At 38.5% G+C, this 12,744-nt stretch overlaps 2 protein-coding genes and 1 pseudogene across 3 annotated transcripts; 1 reads left to right on the forward strand and 2 right to left on the reverse strand.

The window, feature by feature from the left end:
* The first annotated feature begins 2,073 nt into the window (after positions 1 to 2,073).
* Positions 2,074 to 3,830, forward strand: LOC110418803 (UDP-glycosyltransferase 88A1 pseudogene; annotated as a pseudogene).
* A 737-nt stretch (positions 3,831 to 4,567) lies between these two features.
* Positions 4,568 to 6,520, reverse strand: LOC110413712 (UDP-glycosyltransferase 88A1-like). The gene is given in 4 exon segments (XM_021424642.2): positions 4,568 to 5,188; positions 5,190 to 5,220; positions 5,223 to 5,296; positions 5,298 to 6,520. Coding segments are annotated over 4 exon segments (1,431 nt in total). The 5' UTR covers positions 6,323 to 6,520; the 3' UTR covers positions 4,568 to 4,887.
* Positions 6,521 to 9,594: 3,074 nt separating this feature from the next.
* On the reverse strand, positions 9,595 to 12,740 carry LOC110414684 (SNARE-like superfamily protein). 2 transcript variants are annotated; one of them, XM_021426052.2, is made up of 5 exons: positions 12,316 to 12,740; positions 12,085 to 12,199; positions 10,926 to 11,044; positions 10,019 to 10,079; positions 9,595 to 9,920 (listed from the first exon to the last, which is right to left on the reverse strand). In XM_021426052.2, the coding sequence occupies exons 1-4, from the start codon at positions 12,537 to 12,539 to the stop codon at positions 10,028 to 10,030; spliced, it is 510 nt and encodes a 169-aa protein (XP_021281727.1). In that variant the 5' UTR covers positions 12,540 to 12,740; the 3' UTR covers positions 9,595 to 9,920; positions 10,019 to 10,027. The 2 variants fall into 2 exon arrangements, with proteins under 2 accessions (XP_021281727.1, XP_021281717.1); XM_021426042.2 differs by having other exon boundaries at positions 9,994 to 10,079; positions 12,316 to 12,739.
* Positions 12,741 to 12,744: the final 4 nt, after the last annotated feature.

Here is a 12,744-nt window from a genome sequence, read left to right on the forward strand (position 1 = left end):
TATTGTATCGTTCATTTTACGTGCCAATTTACACGTGATACGATTGTAGGGTGAGAGAGGATTTAGACTCTTATCAAAGTAAATACGTAGTTTTATATAATTCAACTCAAATATCTTTTTAAATTTGTTTAACACATTTAAAAAAACAAAAAAAAAAAGAGAAACATATTGCATGGCTAGCTTTGGGAGTGGCGACATGTCAGCGTCGCATTGTATATTTTAATCACACGGTATCCATGAGAAAATCAAATGTCACCACCGTTTCAATAGGGCATGTGGCAGTGGGATCATCATATCATATCTTAATGAAAACTTAGAGATCATGGAAAATGCTACAAATTACTCGAGCTGGCAACTAGCGAGTATAGACCCATGGCCATCTTAGCATCATAAGTTATGTACTTTTCAAATAATAATAATAAAAAGGGACCTAACATCACGCCTCTATGCACAAAACAAACAAGCATGTAAAATTCCAATTTATTTTATCCTATCCTCCATGGATAGGTAGCAATCTTCAAAAAATAAAAGAAGAAGAAGAAAACAAGCATGCAGATAGCAAGTTGCAAAGTTGGAATTGTTAAAAGAAGGCTTGAATGGGAGGCCGATAGGACGCCTTATGGTGGGCCGACGACCCTGTACAGATGTAGAACCCAAAAGGTCGAAACGCCCTTTCGAAGATTGGAGCGTCCGCACTCCTCACTGCCCACAATTGCGTAAAAAGGTCGGTTAAGCTAAGCTAATTCCTAAGCAAAGCCCTTACGAAAGCCAACATTTAACTAGCTCGGCCTAAAATGTTTGTCAGTTCTTTGTTTCAGCACAACTTTTCTCCCAAGTCTTATCATATCCAATATTAAGTCGTTGGCACCACAATTAGCCATACTGAATCATGACCAAGCGGGTGGGTTCGTGACTCATTGCGGTTGGAACCCAACCCCAGAAGCGGTCTGTTCGGGGGTACCAATGTTAGCGTGGCCTCTATATGGTGAGCAGATGACGAGCAAAATAGTTTTTGTAAAAGAAATGAAGGTGCAGATGCGTTGGAGAATCCAGTGACAGAGATGATGGACTCGGAGGAAAGGAAGCGAGGGATCGAGTAATGGCCATAAGAGATGGTGCTGCGGCGGCCATGAACGGCTCATCAACTACCGCAATGGCTAAGTTACTCATTTAAGGTAAGAAATAAGGATCAGGTGACACACTTGTCAACAAAGACTGATTCCACATTCATAGGAGTATGTAATTGTCAGGCTTCGCTGTCAATTTATTTGTTGGAACCAAGCTTCTGATCTGCAATTTCATTTGAACTTAATTTTTGGCGATTTAGAGGAGATAAATGATGATCCAATTGTTTATTTGAGAAACTTAGAGTAAGCACATGAACATGATCTTTGATCTCAACTGCTTGTCCATGAAAAGTATCCCCGCTACCAGTAAGAAGGGCAGAGAGGTTATCAATTTTATATATGTTTACAACAACTTGCATTACAACTATCTAACGCACACCGTGGTTTTTTACCCACGAGAAAATATAAAAGTAGGTTAGTATTTTTTTTTTTAAAACAGGAAAAAAAGAGATTCAAATGTTATTTTTTAAATAAAAAATTATACATTAATTAATAAACAAAATACTTAGATGCAAGAGCAGATTAGTATTAAATAAATAATTTTCAAATTTTCAGTATTATCCTCCATTCCAACAGTTACCAAACCTATGGTTTATTTAAAATTACTCGCCAGCGAAACGTTTCTAGAATGCTAATGTGTCTGATGCTGATACGGCTGTTGTGCCAACACTTTTTCACCCTCCTTTTGCTGTGATTGCAAATTATTGAGTATCATTGGATATGGTCGACTACTCAAGTCATTTGATTGATATCATATTCATTAGTATTAAACTTAGACAATTCTTAAATAAATATTAAGTACTGGTACTATGTAAGTCAGTATCCATGCATAAGACGAAATTAACATCAATGTTTATTAACTCTTCCTAACCCTCTACCCCACACCAATTTTTTTTCTTTATATATGCTTAAGACGACTTTATGGTTTGGATGAAATTTTCTGGAATAGTAGGAGTGATAGCTCTTTATAAAATTTAAAATTTCCAACTCCATTTCAGTTTCATGAAATAGCACAATGGAGGCCATAGTACTGTATCCATCGCCGGGAATGGGCCATCTGATATCCATGGTGGAGCTAGGCAAACTACTTCTAACCCACCGTCCGTCCTTCACCATCATCATCCTCATCACCACCCCGCCATTTAACGCAGGCTCCACTGCTTCATACATCGCCGCTGTCTCCGCCATCACCCCTTCCATTTCTTTCCACCAACTCCCCATCATCTCTCTAGACCCCGCTGCTTACGACTCCGTCGAAGCCCTCATGCGAGACCTCATCCACCTCAACAACATCCATGTCGACGCCGCCCTGACTACAATCTCCCTCACTTCAACCGTTCACTCCTTCATCATCGATCTCTTCTGCTATCCAGCTCTCGAAATCGCCGCCAAACTCAACATCCCGGCCTATTATTTCTTCACTTCAGGTGCAAGTTGCCTCGCTCTTTACCTTCACATGCCTAGTATTCACCGAAACACAACAGAGAACTTCAAAAATCTCAACGCTCTTTTTCACCTTCCCTGCTTGCCTCCCATCCCTTTAAACCATTTACCAGAACCGACGCTTATAAGAGACACCATAGCATACGATTTCCTGATAAACTGCACCGCCCATTTGGCAAAATCAGCTGGAATTATTATCAACACATTCGAAACACTTGAGCCCAAGGCCGCCAAAGCGTTGTCTGAAGGTTTTTCAATTCCAGACGGTCCAAGTCAAACGCCCCCTGTTTTCTGTATTGGACCGTTGATTGATACAAATAAAGGAAGAAGTAAAGGAAATGGTGGTGGTGGTGATGATGATGATGATAAAGGAATCGAGTGCTTGAAGTGGCTTGACTCGCAACCGAGTCAAAGCGTTGTGTTCTTGTGTTTTGGTAGCATGGGGTTGTTCACCAAGGAACAATTGATGGAAATAGCTGTTGGGTTAGAGAAAAGCGGCCAAAGATTCTTGTGGGTGGTGCGTAATCCACCTTCTATTAACAAAAGCCATGGTTTTACGGCAGGACCGGACCCAGCTTTAGATTCTTTACTTCCGGAGGGTTTCTTGGATCGTACGAGTGACAGAGGGCTCGTAGTCAAGGCATGGGCACCACAGGTGGAGGTGCTGAATCATGACTCTGTAGGCGGATTCGTGACTCACTGCGGGTGGAACTCGGTGCTGGAATCGATTTACGCGGGTGTGCCAATGGTTGCGTGGCCACTTCATGCGGAACAAAAGTTCAATAAAATACTGTTAGTAGAGGAATTGAAGCTGGCTATGCCTGTTAACGAGTCAGAGAGCGGGTTTGTTAGCTCGGAGGAGGTGGAGAAGCGGGTTAGAGAGTTGATGGAATCGGGAAGCACAGGCCAATCGGCTCCGGAATCGCACAATGGCAAAGAGAAAGAGGCAGTAGCAGCACTGCGAGAGGTGGGCCATCTCGTGCTGCATTAGCCCAATTACTCAAGTGCTGGGTTTGAGAAGCGCGGCAACACACTGCTGAGTGAAAAGAACTTCGAAATGCAAAAAGGAATAATAAGAAAGTGTATTAGTTTATTTTTAGAGTTAGGTTTGTTGTGGAATTGAATACTATTTCTTTCTTCTTTATTTTCTTTGCCAATTTGGGGACGAAATTGAATATGTCAGTGGTATTTGTAATCTTTCAGTTTTATCTCTTAAATTGGATACGTCGAAGCAATGGTCATGGGCGTCTTACTCTATTATCTTTGAATTTGGGGACGAAATCGAATATGTCAGTGGTATTCGTAATCTTTCAGTTTTATCTCTTAAATTGGATATGTCGAAGAAATGGTCATGGGCGTCTTACTCTACACCTCTGGCTTCAACCATAACCCCCCTTCCTAGCAATATTTTGGCATGGAATTATGTTTCCAGTAATTTTCAATAGAGCCTTAGATAATAACACGAGGCCCTTTTATCTTCAATACCACTCTGACAACTAACAGTGAAATTGGTTTGTTAACGTAAAATCCAGGACCAGTTTACGTTACTTAAAAAAGGTTTCCAGTCAGCATTTAGAGCAGCAAGCAACTCCGGTCGCAAATCTTCATTTAGTTACGGAAATGCATTAATTTAACAGGCTGCTTGGCTTGAATATCTGCACACCACTCCCAACCTAAAGCGTAAACTAAGGCAAGTTAAAATAACAGTTCAACCGTTGGAGGCGCAAATTAAAGGTGAGCAAAGAAAGAAAATATTTGGATGCGCTATCTTGTTGGGTGGACAATATATTGCCACTTCATTGTCAAACGAATCCAAAGATTTAATTATGAATCACGCCATTTGTTAACCATTTGGCAACTATTCAATCACTGATCAACAAAACAATCTCTTCAATCAGTAACTATAGCCTTCATCCCGTAATTCCCAAGCCCTAATGGCTTTAAACGCTCAAACCGTCCTTCCCGACAATATTGCAATGCTTAGAGATTGTGGAAATGTAACGGTGGTGCACTGTTCCTTTTCGAATTCATTTTTCTTTCTTTTGTCTTTTCTCACCTTTTTGAGAGAAAATAATAAATAAATTACTAATAGAAATTTTGATCCATACTTTTTAATTAAATATTATTTATAAAGGTACCTTTCAATTTTTTAAATTTACTTAACAGTGAAATTGGTAAGCACTTAAAAAGAGCAATTGGCAGCTTACTCGGTGCCTCAAAAAGAGGAAACGGGGAATATCAGAGCTCGAAGAGAAAGATTCTGACCGATTTTCGATAGCGCTTATTCGATGGACCGACTAAAACCGAATCAGACGACTCAGTCTTGCTGCCACGACTCAACGAGTTTCGCTAGTGCTACACGGGAGGAGCCTCCCTCACCCAACGCAGCCTTGGCGGCGTGTTTCATAGCTATGGTTCGCTCCCTAACCAGGTTACCTTCTTTGGACTCCATCAAATCTCTAACTCGCTTCTCCACTTCAGTAGCATTCACGAACCCGTGCTCTAACTCCACGATCGGCAAAGCGATCTTGAAGTCCTCCACTAGCAACACTCGATTGTACCTTTGCTCTGCATAGAGGGGCCACGCCACCATTGGAACGCCGGCTGTCACGGATTCCTACTGAGTTCCAACCGCAGTGAGTCACGAACCACCCACCGAATCATGATTCAAGCGCACCTGCGGCGCCCATGATTTGAGCACGAGTCCCCTCTCCTCGTCCTCTCCAGAACCCTTCAGGAAGCAAGGCGTTCAAATCTGGCTCGGCTTGTTCCTTAATAGCCACGCCTAGGCTCCCTGAAGGAGGGTTCCTCACCACCCACAAGAACCTTTGCCCACTTCGCTCTAACCCCACAGCTATTTCCCTCAACTGTTCCTTTGGAAACAATCCCAAGCTACCAAAACACAAATACACTACACTTTTACTGGGTTGCCAGTCTAGCCACTTTAAGCACTCGGTAACACTATCACCAGGGTTACCTCCACTTCTCCACTCATCAACCGAAGAAATCAACGGTCCGATGCAGTGTAAGGGAGCTGTTGGACCATCCGGCACACACAGCCCATCGCAAATTGCTTTGATAACTCTTGGCTCCAGGGCCTCAAAAGTGTTATTTATAATCCCAGCTGACTTGGGCAGGATGTTGGAGGCATCAAACAAGAATTCATAGGCCTTTTCGGTGAGGTCGAGTACTGGTTTTGCCATATCTTGAGCTGGAATTGGTGGCACGCCCGGTATATCAAGAAGAACGTCCAGATCTTTGAAGCTCTTGGTGGTGTTCCTGTGAAGTGTTGGTAGATAAAGGAGAGAAGCAAGAGAACCAGCGCAACTGGTGTAGAAGTAGTAAGGGCGGATTTTGAGATCAGTCGCCACTTTGAAAGCGGTGCTGATGAAAAAATCCATGATTAAGGCCTGAACTTTGTATTTCTTGGAGATGGAAACCAGAGCTTGAAGAACGTTCGGGTTGTTCAGGCGGAGGATCTCAAAAGTAAGGTCCTCGTGGTTGGCGACGTTGGAAGATGGAGGGAGGGTGACTTTAGGTAGCTTGTGAAAAGTGATGGAAGGCAAGGTGGAGGAGACGGCGGCGATATATGCAGCGGTGGCATCGTCTTGGAAAGGAGGGGTGGCGATGAGGATGTGGACAGAGAGTGAAGGCTGATGGCTGGGTAGGGCCTTGCCTAACTCCACCGTGGCTCTCAGGTGGCCAATTATTGGTGTTGGGTAGAGAACTACGGCTTCCTCCATCGCTGACATTGAGTTGAAAAAACACTGGAAAGTGGGAACCAAAGCAAAAGCACTGTTGAGCTATTTGCGGTCCAAAGCATGGCCTCTGTCCTTGGGTGTAGTCTTATATAAGGTCATAGGAAATACTACATAGAGAATTGCCCAACAAAGAAATCACCAATACTAGTGAGATTAGGAAGTTTTAATCTTGTACTCATCCAATTCCCTGCAAACGAAATAAACTTCACTTCTATTTGTTCATGCAGTCTTTCTAATGTGGGGTAGCCGCTTCTTTATGGCGGGAGAATCCCTTGCTAGTAGCTATTTCAAGAGTAAAAACATTAATGGACAAAAATATTTTTGATTAATTTGAAGAATTATCATATCATATAAAATGCATTTCATTCATTTTTTATAATTTCTTTGTCTCTCTACCCAACCACCTCTCTCCTTTTCTCACTAAATTAAAATGAGTTTAAAATTTAAAAAATTAAAAGGAAAACTTAAAATAAATTTAAAATAAAAAGGTTTACATTTTAATTATATACTATAAAAAGTTAATATTTTAAACTTAAAAATTAAATTATAATTTTTTATTTTAACATTTTTACAATAAAGAATAAAATAATAAAATAAATATTTTACTTATAAATATTTTAATTTAAAATTAAATATTATTATAAATAACTTTTTTTGTCATTTGTCATTTATTCTTCAATTATTCTTAAAACCATTATTACCAACTAAATATTAAAATAATTGATAATAACAATTCCTATCTTATTCCACCCTCATTAATCAAATTACATAATAGTTATTTATCTTTTATTTTATTCTTATGAAATGATTATTTTATTTTCACTATATTCCTCCCTACAAACCAAACATATTTTTAAAATTTAAATTTATTTACTACATACAAACATTTAACAAAAAAACATGATATAAACGTGAATACCTCTTTTGCCCTGTTCCAAATACATACCTTTCCTATCATTTCTAATTTCCAAATTTTACAAAATTACAATTATCATCCACAAGGCAACAAATATGAGTTAATGTTGTTACAAATGTTAATTTTTAGCAACGCTTTTTGTATATTTTTATAAATTTAATTGTATTACATTCATTTTTATTATATTTTAAATAAAATAATAATTATAAAATTACATATATTACTAGAAGTTATACTTTTAATATTATTATTAAATGACAAAAGAATTACAATAAAAGATTTTAAATAACTGTAAAAAAAATAATAGAACCATCCAGAGAGATAAGGACCTCTTTTGTTTTGGAAATCGAGCTCGGACGAGACAGTTGGGACTAGTTTTTTAATAGAACGGGTTGCGGCGACCTTTAAGTAAACCCACCTACCCCTGCCCCGAGATGATTACCCGGGTCCTGCTGATCACTCTTTTATTTTATGTCTTGTAAAATAGGCTAACTAGTTAGATGATACATTGATACTAGAAAACTAATGGAGAGATCCAATACTTACTTGACACCCAAATCAAGAAAGAAAGATAATTGTTCATAGGTTTGGTTTTCCTTCTAATTTTCACCTAATCTCACCATCACGTGGTATTCGGTACTCCTGACAAAAAGAAATTCCATCGACCACAACAAAGGGGACAACACCACCTACTGATCCTTTTGCTATTTTTATAGTCCAGTCTTATTATTTGGTTTAAGCAGGCAATGAACCGAGGTGAGTAAGCAATGAAAAAAGTCCCGATTATTGGTAATCTTAAATCAATTAATATTAACATTTCCACAAGGTCTTTACCATTAAGTTTGGTTGGACGCTGCTTTCATTTTAAAAGGTAGAAAACCAATTAGAATAATTGATATGGCTTGGCTTGTACACAACGAGAGATTCTTTGAAGAATGTGCCATAAACTTACGCATGAGCTTTCCATGGAAAAGGATTACGTCGTTTAAAATTACGAAAAGTGGTAATCATTTATAATCTAGGATTACGTAAACGTGGCTTTCTTTTGTTTTCTTTGCCCTTCAGACAGACTCACTCATCACTACTGAGATATATGTGTATATATATATATCATTGACATGCACATGCAATGCAGATTAATCATAACAGGAAGGAGAGGTGTAACGGCCTTACTTGTACGTTAGGAATTTTTAGGATTTGCTGTGTTATATATGTAGAAATTAAAATTTATATTCATGAGATGTTTTTAATTCATGGATAAAACTATGAGAGTTTTTGAATTTGAACAAAGAATACTTAGCAAGTTGAATATGTGGTCCCAGCAGATGATGTCAGAGTAATCAGCAGATGGACAGTTGTAGTAGAGAGCAAAACGCTACATCATGTGCGCATGACGTTCCCATAACAACGAATGCATCCAAAAGAATTAAAAAACAAACTAGAAAAACAAAGATACAGTATACTATGAATTAGCTAATGAATTATGTTAGACTGACACTTGATGAAATGTATTTGATTAGTTAATAGTTAAAGTTGTGTATCTGATTATTTATATGAATGCAAATATTAGTATTAAATGATTGCATTAAATTAATGCATTTATTAGTTAAATTTTAAATTTATTAAAAACCCTTCTTATCCAATCACTTTTTCTTGAAAGCCAACAAAATATTATTTGCATTTAATTTGATCAATGTTTTTGAACTTTTTTTTTATCTTAACAGACCAACAAAAAAGTATTGAATTACCTCTGTTATATACCATAGCAACGCGCGAACGTCACGTGCTCGTTTCGTTTAAATTAATTGAACACGCGTGCCTGAGTTTGTTCACTGATGGTTCAAGTTCAGCTGTAGAGTTACAGTGCTGCATAGAATTTGAAGGTTGTTTTATGTAAATTTTGCCGACTACTAGCGTTGGCATATCTGGGGATGGAACTGACGGCACGCCCGGGATACCAACAACGAGGTTGACATCTTTCAAGTTTTCGGTGAAGTTCTTGTGGAGAGTGGGCAAGTAAAGTCAAGAAGCAAGGAGAGTCCTAAAAATATGGGAGTACGAAGCCTTGTTTGGTAGATGAACGAGGGAGAGTGACGGTAAGGGAGCTTGTGGAAGGTTATGGAACGAGGGTTGGCGGCCCGATGAGGGTGGGGTAAGTGGTGAAGGTTGACAAGTGAGGAGCTTACCTAACTCTGCCGTAGCCATGTGGTGTGCAAGCACTGGTGATGGGTACAGAACTATGGCTTCTTCCATAGCCGACAAAGGCAATATTGGAGAAAAAGAAAGGATCAAAGGACAAGTAATGAGCCATCTTGAAAGCTTTTCTTTTCTCCTCAGATCTAAGAAGTGAAAAAATGTGAAACGAACAGCATCTTTTTAATTTACAGGGCAAAGAGTTCTTTTCAATCACTTATGCACCTTTGCTTCTTTCATTTTACCCACATTCTGGACACGGTATGACAAAGGTAGTCAATACACTTAATGTCACATAATAAATGGATAAAACCTCCTCTAAATCACACCCTCAACGTTCACCAGTGATAATATCAATCTTCTCACAAACATTCTAAAAAATTGTCACACACTATATCCAAAAAACAGGTTATCCAACAGACCTGCTTCTGAATCACAATTTTCTGGTGTACTAGGAGCCAAGTTGAGTGTGTAAACTGCCTGAAAGTAACCCAAACTTAACTGTAAAAGATAACTGAATTGGCTCTTCACATGCACATTGAAAAGTAAATACCTCAGAGATAGAGAGCTCGCATTACTTTTTGATACTATGCAATGCTCCTCACGTATTGGTCAAGAGCTGTATTAAATAATTCACACCTGCAAGAAGAAAAAAAACCAAGTGCATAAATACAAAGAAAATAGTAACCGTTTTAGCAAAAAATTAAAGATGAGTACTGATCATGCCAAAGAACTTTGACTGGGAAAGCAGTATTTAAACTTCATGGTTAATGCATCTCTATAGAGCTAACAGAATGACTTTCTTGGCCTAATTAAAGAGAGAGTACATATCCAAGAATGGCATGTTCATTAAACAGAGTAAATATATCCAAGAATGATGCCTAGCCCACAGTTTAGACTACACACATATACTTCCCTTCCTTTCTATACTTGAGCAAAATTCCACTCATTCTATTTAAAGACTTCCATAAAGACACCAGTTGGACTGAGCATCTGCCTTTATTAAACAATTCATTCATAGCATAACCAATTTACAACATTAATTGATTGGGGAGAAATGAAACTAAATTAACCTGAACAAAGAGCTACTCATCAAGTTCAGGGACCATGGACATGTACTTTTACCTATTGCTGGCAGGTGGTTTCACTAGGTAGTAACAATCATTTAACAGTATCATAAAACTGAAACTGTAGAAACAACTTGAGGAGGACACCCATCATAAGAGCTAAAAGAACAAAATAGGAAGCCACAAAATGGCTCCATTCAAAGGTTGTGTAGATAAACATTGACTTTGAATATACTACTGTCAAATGCATTACTTTTTATTCAACGAAATTAAAATAGTGAGAAATTTCAGTTTGCAGAGACAAAAATGTAAATAAATGCAGCATTAACCAACAGAGATGACCAGTGGTTGTCATAACAGAACAATCCTCAAAGGATAAGCATGTAAGTATTAGCTTGGGAAGAAAAGGACTATTTACCTGATTGAAGTTCCAGGGGTATAGAGTGGGTTCTTGGCAACATACTCAACATACAAGTTATAAATATACTTGAGTGGTTCACGAAGATCACCAGTCCTAGGATGAGTGACCAAAATAATCTGCACAAAGGACAAAAAGAGTGGCAGAGTAACGATTTCATTGAGAAATGTATACAAATTTCCAAAACATCAAAGGCTGGAAAATAATGTTGTCAAAAGCATGCAAAAAAATGTCAGTATCGAGCATTGATCAATGTCAAGCAGGGTCTTGATTGCTACCATGGAATTATTTTAATTGTCTGAGTTGCTACCCTTAAAGAAGGTTTTGCATAGTGCTCATTGAATTAGAAACTTTAACAAATAAGCACACTAGACTTCTCATCAATATGAGGCATCCAGTGACAGCCAATGGACCTCTATTAGAGCCTTCCACATATAACTTTTAATTCTTGGTAGATTTTGGAGTAAAACATTTAACTGCTAGTCCAATAGGGAGAATCATATAATATTTACATGAAAAAGCCTATTAGGCAAGAACTCAACAATATAAAGGCAAGTAAGTTCAGGATTTTCCCCAACATGATGCAAATTATGTCCATAAGATCTGCCATGAGTTCAGACGCTATATTCCAGGCTGCTTAACTTGACAAACGACCGCCTGATAGATAGCTAATCACTTTGAAGAATTCTAAGTCCTCCACTATCACTTGAAACCACAGTTTGAACTTCACCAATTTTATGACTTAAAGCTCCTTTCCAAATTCTGGAGGTTAGAGTTGTAAAATTTCACTACACCAAGTAATCCTAGTGAAGTAGTGTTTGTTTATTCAAAATGGGAACAGCAAAATTCAGCTTAGTGGCATGACAGTAGCTTGAACGACCAGGAGATATACATGTACCGTGCTAATATGGAAGATGAAAAAACAAAAAGCAGAAACCATTTAATGTTGTCAAGCGCATCAAAGTGAACCTAAGAACACTCCAAAATCCTGAGTGCTATTTGGAGGCAAATTGCAGATTGAGTTGCTTCTAGCCTTCTTAAAAACATGTGATACTATCTTGTTAAATTAAAATGAAAATTGGTCATGGATTCATCAGCATCCAACATCTAATTAAACCACTACAACAGAGTTGATAACAACAGGAAAAAAAAAGCAGACCTTAATCCCAGAAGGAGTTTCCATGAAACTAAGTTTGTAGGTATTAGTGCGGAAGCTATGAAAGGAACAACCTTGACCTGGCAACTGAGGGACCCCTAAATTTCCCTTATCAGCACTGCGCATCATCAACAATTCAAAAATTCTTAACTGAAAAAAAAAAGAAAAAAAAAATCATGACAGAAGATGCTGCTGGAGGGGAATGAAGTTGAAGAGAGCAAAAGGAAGAGAGACCTGGTGGGATCCATTTTGGCAGTAAGGGATTTGAGGGAGAAGAGGAGACCGAACATGAGCTTGTGATCTTGTTGAGGGTTGAGAGTGTGGAGAGGCCGATTCCACTCCCTGTAAAGCAAGCACACTCCGTTTCGGTTAAATACGTACATCATGTGAGCGTTGTTCCCCGTCGCCGTTGGTACCGGCGGTGATGGACTGATTTCCGATCCGCCAAAGAACTGCATTCTTTCTCTCTCTCTCTCTCTCTCCTCCTTGTCAATTAACACACTGCTCCAATTATAATTTCTTTCAGACCTTTCTTGCTGTGTTCGCCGGAAATTGAATTTGTATGGTTAGCGACCTGACCTTGAGTGTTGCCAAGCAATTCTACGAATCAACAATTGGAACTTGATTTTAGGATAAAAAAGAACAAACAAAAGAAAATGTAAA

Source organism: Theobroma umbraticum, unplaced genomic scaffold (assembly GCF_002168275.2).
Source record: "Theobroma umbraticum cultivar Fairchild unplaced genomic scaffold, ASM216827v3 scaffold_30.0, whole genome shotgun sequence".
Taxonomy (NCBI): domain Eukaryota; kingdom Viridiplantae; phylum Streptophyta; class Magnoliopsida; order Malvales; family Malvaceae; genus Theobroma; species Theobroma umbraticum.